Source organism: Gavialis gangeticus, unplaced genomic scaffold (genome assembly GCF_001723915.1).
Source record: "Gavialis gangeticus isolate Ggan-Ray unplaced genomic scaffold, GavGan_comp1, whole genome shotgun sequence".
Classification (NCBI taxonomy): Eukaryota; Metazoa; Chordata; order Crocodylia; family Gavialidae; genus Gavialis; species Gavialis gangeticus.
Window position 1 is genome coordinate 138850285 of NW_017729025.1, and position 11171 is coordinate 138861455.

General features: G+C 40.7%; 1 protein-coding gene and 1 long non-coding RNA gene across 2 annotated transcripts in view; one reads left to right on the forward strand and one right to left on the reverse strand.

Moving 5' to 3' along the window:
• The window catches only part of INSC (inscuteable homolog (Drosophila)), a 403168-nt gene extending 392121 nt beyond the window's left edge, over positions 1-11047 (forward strand). The window contains exons 10-13 of the mRNA XM_019519640.1: positions 80-146; positions 4272-4427; positions 5179-5255; positions 9544-11047. Of these exons, the coding sequence (XP_019375185.1) occupies positions 80-146; positions 4272-4427; positions 5179-5255; positions 9544-9672 (429 nt within the window). The 3' untranslated portion in view covers positions 9673-11047. The remainder of the gene's footprint in view (positions 1-79; positions 147-4271; positions 4428-5178; positions 5256-9543) is intronic.
• LOC109299116 overlaps positions 10791-11171 on the reverse strand; it is a 6284-nt gene continuing 5903 nt past the window's right edge. The window contains exon 2 of the long non-coding RNA XR_002097773.1: positions 10791-11118. This is a non-coding gene — a long non-coding RNA (uncharacterized LOC109299116). The remainder of the gene's footprint in view (positions 11119-11171) is intronic.

Below are 11171 nucleotides of genomic sequence, written 5' to 3' on the forward strand. Positions count from 1 at the left end.
ATATACACATATATATATATATATAACATTTCCAAATAGTAGCACTAACTTTTATGTTCTCTTCTATTTTTTATTACAGGTTGTAACAATATTAGCAAACATGTCTGTCCTGGACCAATGTGCTTCAGAAATAATTCAAGGAAATGGTAGGCATTTAAGATGTGTTGAACACTGCATATTTGTATGTATGTATGTGTAGATAGATAGATAGAATGCAGGTAAGAGAAAAGATGACAGCTATAGTTAATTACACTCCAACATGATTTAAGGGGGGCAAATTAATTGGTTTGCCATCATTTGTAGTGAAATCTGTGCCTGCTGGCTAACACAAGTTGATATAGTATGAAAAATGAGAACTTAGAATGCCTCTGTATTTGAAATATGTTGCCATTGTGCAATATGGTACAGAACACTTTAAATGTGTGTCTGTCATGCTGAGTTAATATTTGTAGCTCACATCATGACACCCAGATTGGTAACTTTTGTTTTTGTAAATGAAGAGTTTTAAGAAAACCTGTGATTTTTGTAAACTGGAATGTGTCATCTACATCTGTTATTAATAAGTATAGAATAAATACATAAACCTATACTACATATGTGTCTATGTATACATCTACATATTGAGGTAGGTGGATTGCACGCTGCATTTTAAGCTGTTCCAGCCAAACTGTACAATATTATTAAAGTAAGACATCATTGATCATCCATTTATAAAACAGCTCCAATAAATTTAGGTGGAAAAATCAGGTAGCAGCAGTCAGCAAGGTCATGATAATATTCCTATGTATAAGGACAAAGTTGACATTGAGCTGTTTTTTGTGGAGGCATGTGGTAACAATTCCATGGCTTACATTGGAAAGTGGGCGTTCCTCTTAAAGTATGTGGTTGTTCAGTGTGAAGTTTCACACTGGCTTAGGGCATGTCCACATCGTGTTAGACTGTACTAGGGAACTCTGTTTTTTAAAAAAATGTCCTACTCACTCACTCCTGCTCTATATATTATGTCTGCCAAAAAGTCTCTGTGGAGACATCATTAGAGCAGCACCTGGGCACAAGACAAGACAATATATGGCCACATGGCATTGAGCCTTATGAGGCTACTGAACACCCTTCTTCTTTCCCACTTGAGCATAGATGGATTTATGCCTTGTTTACACTATTGTAAATCAGAAGGAGCTCCATGAAAGTCAATGGCATTATATAAGTCCAAGAAGAATATGACAGAAGAGTCAAGCTCAGTGAGAGTTCAGAGTCATTAGTAACTGCTAGGATTGGGTCCCTATTGCCAGTGACAATGAATCATGCAGTGGTCTGGGCATGTAGCTGTATGTCCCCTAGGTGTGTGCGAAGCTGGCAGTATTCAATTAGGATTTGGATTTGGCCCGACTTGGGGGACAGTGATTTGATTTGCTGATTTGGATCCCTGTACTGATTCCATTTGGCTGAATCTGAAGATTTGGAGAATCAGCGATTCAGCCATAGACACAGCTTTATATGTTTTTTCTACATACCTTGAGGTACCAGGTGCGGCTTGTGAATGCTGAGATGGTGGGGCAGATGGCGTGTCCCACGGGAGTGCAGGGGGGTCTGCCGCTGAGCGCACGGGGGGACCCCTGCACTCCCATAGGACACTCCATCCGCCCCACCATCTCAGCATTCACAAGCCGCACCTGGTACCTCAAGGTACGTAGAAAAAACATATAAAGCTGTGTCTATGGCTGAATCATCAAATCTCTCTGAATTGATTCAGAGGCTTCCAATTCAATTTGGAGAGATTAACAGGTCTTCTGATTCGACTTGGATTTGGAGATTTGGCCGCTGAATCAGGCTGAATCTCCTCCAAATCAAATCAGCGACCGAAGCTTTGCACAGCCCTAATGTCCACTATAAGCTAGGTGTGGCTATGCCAAATTTGGACCCAGGCCCTCAAGTGTTAACAGGCTAGTGTGATGTAGCATTCCCTCTTAGCCAATGAGAAAATATAAGTGATCATTTTGGTGTTGGCACATGTCCATGTAAAACACACAAAGGGCCTTGTGAAGGCCTTGTTATACATTAATTTTAGATGCCTCTTGGAGCTCTTAACTCCTGGATTGCTCACACATTAACACCTGAAACTAGTTTTAAGCACACTTTAGGCAGCTCAAAGTTACATCATTGCAGGGCATGTTTATCTCTGATCTGTGTTACCCAGCTCATGTTCCATTAATGTGTGGTGACTCCCTACAGATGAGCCACCCAGATTACTGTCCCCCAGCATCCCGGGATGGAGTATCCCCTCCCCCACATTCCTGTTCTTTATAGACAAACTTTCTACCTGCTGAATTCTAGGGCCCAGGGGTGGTTCTGGCACCAAGCCAACCCCCCTCTCCTGCCCCAGGGGTGTGACCTTCTCACCCCAAAGGGTGCAACCCTTTGCAAAGAGTCTGCGGAGCAAATGCCAGCTATCCAGGTTGCAGGAGTGAGGTATAGAGGGGGTGGGAGGTGAACAAGGTAGGGGGCTGGATAAAGTCCCTGTGACCTGGGGCTTCCTTCCCAGGTCAGGAGTAGTAGCTCCTCCAAAAGCACCTTCCTTCACCGCTCCCACCTCCCAGCCACCCTGGGAAGCATGACCAGCACCCCCACACACACCAATCCCAAATCCCAGTTTATTAAAACATGTGACCTTCTTTAATTTACTTCCTCTTTATTTCTCTTAAATTCTTTTTTTTACTTGTTCTATTTTATCCTTAAATGACTGACTGACTTCATTTCACCACCCTTGTCCCACCGCCATTTTCCTTCCACCTCCCATTTCATTTCCCACCCCCATCCCATTCAAATTCGAGCTAGTGCTTACACAGATCAACATTTGAGCAGCTCAAAGTGAAATAAGTAACAAAGTTCTGGCACATTAATTTACGTGGCTCCTGGAAAGGAACTCATAACCCCTGGATTGTCCACATGCTAACTCATGCAACTAGTTTTAAGCATCCTTTAGGAGGCTTAGAAGTATGCTGCTCCAGGGCAGGTTTACCTCTGATCCATATTATCCAGTTCATGTTGCATCAACGTGTAACCCCTGTAAGCGACATTTTAAACACCCCACCTGCCCCCCTCCCTTGCTGGCCCAGATTGGCCCACTACCCCATCCCCCTGCTTCTCCCATGGATTCGGCCCACCGTTCCCCACCTTCTAAGTACCCCAGAACCCTGCTCACCTCTCCTGCCCTCTTGCTTACTTTTGACTGCTGTTCTGGGGGAACAGGCAGGGAAGGGGAACCTGTCTGCCCAGCCCCAGTTGCTGCTGTCACCACCACCACTCTATAGGCTGGGCTTAGCCCAGAGAAGAGTAGCATCCCAGTATCAGTCATGGCAGTGGCAGCAGGGGCAGCATTTGTAGCATCAGCTCTTCTCTGTCTGCTCTCCAGGGACAGCCTGGCAGCCACAATTAAGCTGGGAGGGGCAGAGGGGAAGCCATAGGGGCAAGTGGGGACAGGAGTGAGCAGAGGGGAACCCCAAGGGGCAGAGAGAGAGCCTCAGGGGTCGGGGGAACAGAACCCTTTTCCAGGACCAGAAAGTGTGCCTGAATCCTTGTCTAACATAGGTCCGAACTATACAACTGGCCCACCTTGGTGCTATCCTTTACTGGGTCAGCTAGAGTCAGAGCATGAACCTGGCTACCTTGAACCCGGCCTATAAAGTCTCTGTCCCTCCCTCCTTCCCTCTGAATGATATTTTAATTCTTTTACAGGGCCTGAAGAATGGTGTACGCCTGAGAGTTTGCCTAGTGTCTCTCCCAAATGTACAGTTGACTCAATAAAACATAGTACCAAAAAAATCCCTGCCTCATATATCTCCATATATATATATGTACGTTCTTTTACTGAATATGATTAAATGAGCTTCAGTTTATTAACTGTTGTGCTATACATGTATAACAAACTACTTTTCTTAGTTTACAATGTAAAAATCTAGCATGCCTTCTACTTGACTTCAGACTGACATGGCTAACTGATTTTAGAGCCAAATTTACTGGATCAGACTAAAATCCTAACCCGCTAGGTTTGATTTGATTCAGTTTAGTTCAGTTCAACTCAAGTCAAGCTGTGCCCAGACTCTGATAATCTGAATTGTAGGCTCCTATTATGTAGGCTTTCTTTATTTAGGCTAAGCTGCTACCTAAGGCCTGGTTCACATTTGTCAATTTGCTGCTTTTTTATGTTATTTTCTTGGGCTGAAATTTGTATTCTTGTCCAGAAGATTTACTGAAAGCGACTCACTCCTTTGTAGGTATTCAGCTTTTAATGGAAATGCTCTTTGAGAGATCATCTTCTGGGAATTCAGCAGAAGTTGCTGCTTGTGAGAGAGTTCAACAGAAATCTGCAGTTACGCTGGCACGGCTGAGCCGAGATCCTGAAGTGGCACATGCAGCCATAAAACTCAGCTGTAAGAATGTGATACTAGCTTAGTGGCAGACTGTTAAATATTCAGAGAGTGACTTCTTGCTGAGATCAGTGTAACAGGTTTGGGGGAAGGAGCAGCTTTGTTTTAGCACTTTCATGCTCCCTACAGACTGCAGGGTTCCCCATACAGTCTGTCTTGCCAGTGAAGGAGGAGATTGTGGTAAATGAAGCCGTAACTAATGTTTTCACTGAAACCCTGAGGTATATCTTCCCTGGCCATGTAACAGATGATGAAATAGATGTTGAACATTTAATTGTGGCTGGCTGACAGTGTGCCAGTTGAAATATGGCATCCAGTAGTTTATCAGCCTCGAGTCTCACGCGAACGTGAGTAGAAGAATTCTCTAGCACAAAGATAGACAAGGAACTGGTATATCAATTAAGGAAACAAGCAAGAACGCACATGCTTGGTTGATTGGCATTTTAGGTGAATGTGGAAAGGGTAGGGAAGACTTTCAGTTTAACTTTTTTATTGTGAAAGAGCAGTACATGCCCTATATCTGTGCATTTGTTTATGCTTCATAAATTGCTTAATTGTGACCACTTTAGATAGCACTGTTTAATGCATGCCTAGGCTGTTCCTTCTGCACCTGTGATACATTAAAGGTATTAGCAATTGTATTAAGTATGAAAGATAAAGCTAAAAACTCCCCCAGCATGACTTTTGACATCAAAATTTAGAGTTGGCATTATCTCAAAGCATTATTTCTCCTGATTCCTCTTTAAATTTTTAGGTATTCCTCGCCTCATACAACTCTGCAGGTCACCAACTGAAAGGAACAACAGTGATTCTGTTCTCGTGGCATGTCTGGTAGGTGCATTCAGTGGCAATGTATGTGCACCCCCTGAGACTGCTGGTGCACACCCGACAGGCTGCGCTCCCCGCTTCGGCAATTGCGAGGGGGGGCATGTGGGAGCGCTGATGCCCCCCTGTGAGTGCCCGCCACTTCTGGGAGCACCGGATGTAGCACCATGGCCACTTGTGGGAGTGGCACAGCTGCTTTCCAGCTGGTCAATTTTGCCGTGGTCTTTACCCCAGTCGGCAAGATTGGCCATGGGGGATTTCCTCCCCCGGTTGCGCTGACTAGTTGCAGGGGTGGCACATGCCCCCTGACTAAGGAGGCACCAGTCACCCATGGGTGCATTTATACTGTCCTCTTTTATGTGTCTTGAAAAATACGGAATTCCTATTCACTTCATGGAATTGTAGTGTATGTAAGAATCAGAAGAATATTGAAAATACCATGTTGGGTTTTCCTTTCTCTTTTGAGCACAATCCTGCATAGTATTAAGCATCTTCACATCTCAATTTCAATGAAATCAAGACATATGCACCTATATCAAATGGCCGGATCTTCATCAATACTGCACTGACCTTCCCCCAAACTCACTATGGTAGTCGAGCACTTGCAGCACCTCAGTGGAATAATTCAGAACTCAGAGGATTAGTATTCTTGATACCAGCTGCTCTAAAATTCCCCTCCCTCAAAAAGCTGAAATCATTACTTTGGAAAGTTTGCAGTTTTCAGTATTTTCTAAAAAGGTAACAGATAAAGGGTAAAGATAATCTTTTAAAACATTATATATCCTAAGTTACTAATAACAGAGCAGACTATAAGTATTAATTTCATTCTATTTAACAATTTGTTTTGTTTACATATTTAGGCATTTATCTGGCCTGATGTTTTGTTTCTAGAGAGATCCCAAATATCTTAAAAGTTTTTCTAAATACAGTTAGCAGAGGGACTGTGGTAATGTTGGGATAATTGATTAAAAGGAAACATAAAGCCATTGTATTGTGTTTCATTAAACATGCTTCTTTCTTTCCTGGCCCATGATGAAAGACAAACCTTTGAAACTATTTTCAATGTTAATTCTGTTGGCTTCTGAATTCAGGATTCAGTAACTTTTACATTTCATTCTTTGCTACTGTCATTTCTTTGGCAAATTCCTTTCATCACAGAACTGTTACAACCCATACAAACTAATGCATACAAATATTTAATACATCCCCTTCCTTTTCTTCATCCTTCTATCTCTTTCATTACAATCTTCTTCTTTCTCTGAGCTGCAAGGCAGAGATTGGCTGGGAGAAAGACCTCTGCTAAGTGCAGGGGTAGTCAGCATGGCTGGCCTGGTCAGCTTTCAGGAACTGAGTAATTTCCTACAGTTCAGTATGAGAAGGAGGTGATCGAGAGAGATGGGCTGCCTGGCAATGGAAGCCAAGCCCTGATGAATGAAAAAGTGGAGAATATTTGTTTGAAAAACTTTTTTATTATTCTGAATAACAGACTCAAAAGTTGGCTAATTGGAGTCTTTTTTAACACTCTGCCCAATCACTGACAGGGAAGTTTTGTTTGCTTAAGCAAGACTTTGAAGCTAGCCTGAACAAAGTCACTTTGAACCCCAAATGTGAGAAATTCTGTGGTTGTTTTGAACTGCTCCTTAGAAGCTGAGTGCACCTGTTTATTAGACATAGGGGCCTGGGGCAACAGTCCTGAACCAAGCTGCAACTCACCTGATTTGTCATAATGATCCTTTCATTTTTGCTTTCCCTCTGGCATCTAAGACATGTTGCTCTATTGAGTGTCATAGTGCACTCAGTATTTCTCCATATACTAGAAGGTGCCGCTTAGGCATTTCTTTTGCAAGTGCCAGAAAGCTGGATGAGAGGGATGATGGTTGAGGTGTTGATAGGGAGGACTGAGAGTTATAAAGGATATAGCCAAATACACAGTGGCTCTTATTATTCTCATTTTTGTCAGGAGATTTATCCATTCTGTCAACACAAGATTTCACTGTGCTGCTCAAGATTCTGGAGTTGATGTTTAGCTTTTTGCTTATTGCAATGCTTATTTTTGAGGCAGTGAATGTCTCTAGGCTTTTCATTGCCATTGCCCCATCTGACTTAGGAAGTACAGTGCATTTTGTGACTCCTATATCTGAAGATCTGTAGCTGAACTCAGTGAGGTTACTCACCTACTAATTTGGTGTTATGTTACTCCACCTTTACCACTTCTTGTCCCTATATTCCTGATGCCTGTTGGCTTTTGATTCTGTGGTACAGAAAGCCTCTTCTGAGAAAGTTATTATTGTTCCAAACAGACCTCTCTTTATGTTCTTGTTAAAAATGAGGTAACTACTTATTCTTCCCGTGTGAAGAACATTCTTCCTGTACCCATGGGTAGATTATATTTTCTTCTAAAACAGTGCTGTCCAACTTCTAAGTGGCCAGTGTCCACATTAGTGCAAAACATAGGCTCCTGCACTGCACATGTGGGTAGTCATAGCCCTTCACTCCCCACCACTACACCACACCATGGGTACAGTCCTACCCTGCAGTCCCTAGAGTTGCACCATCTGGCCCCTTGGGCAGGAGCAGAAAGCTAAAATTGATGATGGGGAAAGCTTAGAGACCTTGGCTGCAGCAGCAAATGGAAAATTAAGGTGGCAGTGGCCAGGTAGGAGCCTGGGAGCCACACATTAACCCTTTGCAGGCATCATGCAGCCTGCAGGCTGCAAGCTGGACAGCCACATCAGCACAGTGCTTCACCCAATCTAATTAGCTGTGCTTAGAAATGTAACTGATGCAGATACACTGCTTCAGGTTCTAAAGCTACTTTGGTAGACAACATACCCCTAGATCTTTTACAATCAGGCATTAAAGGGATATATGGCAAAAAGGGTATAACATGTATCTAGAGACACCTGAGTTAGCTCTCAGTGGGCATATCTACAGAGTCATTAATGTGCATTACTTATTGTGCATTTAGTTTACTACTTCCCTAGTGAAGTGCTAACTAAATGTACAGTAACTATAGTTACTGAGCAATAGTGATGGCACGTGGTTTTTTTTGTGATGGTCACTGCACAGTAGCCTCATAACCCTGCACAGTAGTTTACTAGCATGATTTTTGAATGGCACACTACTACACACTGTTATTAGGCTACCACGCAGTACGCATCTTGTGTAGATGTGTCCTCTGAGTACTGGAAGTAGTGTAGTTGCATTTAGTGTGCTGCTAATTTCTCATTTCCAAGAATCAGATTAGAGAAAAATACATTGTTCTGATCATCTTAAATTGTCTTACGAAGAAGCTGTAGTGTCTCTATATTTTGTAGGAGGACTTGAAATTGGGCAGGTTTGCCCAAAGAATCAGGAAAGTGCCTGTTGGTTGAAGAAACCAGATGGATTAGAGATTGGGGCCAAATGAAGAATGAGACAGGAGGCAAAGGACTGGTTGTGCCAAGACACTGGAACTGAGATTAGTGGACTGGCCTAAGGAAGGCAAGATTGGAATTAGGCAGGCTGGAGAAATACATGATAGAAGAGTCTCTGAAGAAGATCTAAAGAGGAATGCACTGCATTTAAAAGCTTGTCTGAATCAATTCCAGCCATGTAGTTGATCCAATGCAAGGTGTCATCCTCAAAAATCCTTGCATCTTGCATATTTCCTGGACCACCACAACTACTAAATATTGTGAGTTCCAAAGGAAGAAGGGTGAAATCGCATCATTTAGTTTGTTTTTATGAAGATAACAGGGTAGTCAATTTATTTTTATATGGTGTCATCATTTGGTAGTTGCTTCAGTTCCTAAATTGTTTGAAACTTTTATTTCCTTTACATTATTATATTAGGTTCTGCATGCAATTATATTAAGTCGTATATTTTGCTCTAGAGAACTTGTTGTCTTAATAAACAGGCCAGACAAAAAGCTGCCCAGGGAATCAAAGTTTCCAAATGGTGAGGTGACTTACTGAAGATTACAGAGTAGATCAGTGACCAAGGCAGGACTAGAACCCAAGTCTCTCAGCTTCCAGCCAAGAGTCCTTTCCTATAGAAAATATTGTGTTTAACCCCTGCTCATATATTTGTTTGAATTCATTGTAACATGCTTAATGAATTATTGTTTCATTTTTTAACTTGGAGGTAGATTTAAGTGTATGATTGGTAAGTGTATGATAGGTAGACCCTGAATTGGCCCTTGCCTCCATACAGAAGTTTCACGTCAACCACTAATTATTGCTGGCAGCTATTATATTTTCTGGAAATGCAGACTTTACTTATTTTTAATTTTACCCCTGTTACTTCTTACAGGCAGCCTTACGAAGACTAGCAGTTATGAGCCCTGATCGCCTTAAAGATTCAGATTTCCAGCAGCTGGTAAAGCCTAGACTTGTGGATTCTTTTCTGCTGTGCACAAATATGGAAGAAAGCTTTGTATAAATGAGTAAATATGAGCCAAAAAAGCAATCCATTTTTTGAGCAAGAACCAATATAGTGTATACGGTATTATGTAGCCCTAGCACTATTATTTATGATTAATTTATTTTAAAACCACAAAGGTCTGGTCTGCAAAGGAAAAGAAATATGTTTTATCAGTTAATCTCAAATCAGTGGTTTGCATACATTTTTTAAAAATTCTGTTTTCCAGCAAAAAATACGGACAAGTTAACACACCTGATAATTATGATTTAATTAAAAATTAATACATTTCAATGTATGGTTTAGGGGCCATGTTTTCTTCATGATTACATGGCTACAAGTTATCCACGTAACTAATGGAGAAACTTGGTATTTGATGTTAAATGCTTATGATAGTATTTTTATCGTTGCTATTTCTTTATAATTAGAGTATTAAGTTGTCCAAAAGATTTATTAATTTGATGCACTCATTTCTTAATAATTGATTTTTCAGGAAAATCCTGAATAATTTACAATAGGTTGTAGAAAACTATATGCATATCCAAAAATGGTACCTAAATTAATACCTGATCAAATGTTTAGCTACCCACACACACAAAAAATTTGTTGCTTTCAAAACCTTATGAATTAATGAAGTACATCTGCCCAGATACTATTTTTAAGCCAAAATTTTTTGAGAGGATGTACATGAATTTATTAAAAAAACAGATGCATGGATAATTTTGACTGAATCTCTAGTTTTTCTGGTTGATTTCTTTTTTAGCTTCAGCCTTCTTTTTTTAAATGTAGGGTGGAATTTTCAAAAGCTCTCAAAAATCCCACTTGTAGATTATATGTGGATAAAGACTCAAAAGTGGAAATGTTTGTTTGAACATCTCTATGAAAAAAATTACTATTTTATTTTAGCTTAAAAATATAAAAATTTCCCAGAAGTTTTAGTTTAGTTTTAATTCTACTTCCCCATGGTAGAAGACATTTTTCCCTTCCGTCTTCTGCTTCAAGTTACTTACGATCTAGGAATTCTGAGGTGCTACAACCTCTACTAAAATATTAAAATGAAGTCCGTATTCCTGTATTTACCTCATAGAAATGTTGTGCAGCTTAGTTCATTAATGCTTGTTAACTACTTCAGGAGTTTCGGATGAAAGGTGCAATCCAAGTGCTAAGTTGACGTGATCTTTATTTTTCAAGAGATAGAGAACTCTTTTCCTGTGTGTGAAAGGTCTACTATGCTTTCAGCAGTAGCTTATTGTGGCTATTATTTTTCATAGATTGTAGGGATTTAGTTTCTTTTTGAACATTTCTTCTCATAGATATGTTAATCTAACTATATATTTTTCCTGGATAGGTTAACAATTCATTAACCCCTGCCTTAAATGATCATTCAAAATGAAGGCAAAAATTATATTTTTGACAGTGATGATCTAAATAGAGTGGAGAAGAATTCTTCATAGTACACATGGATACCTTTGAGCAGTTGCTAATAGCATGAGCCTTTATATGAGTAGCAAATATCTGTA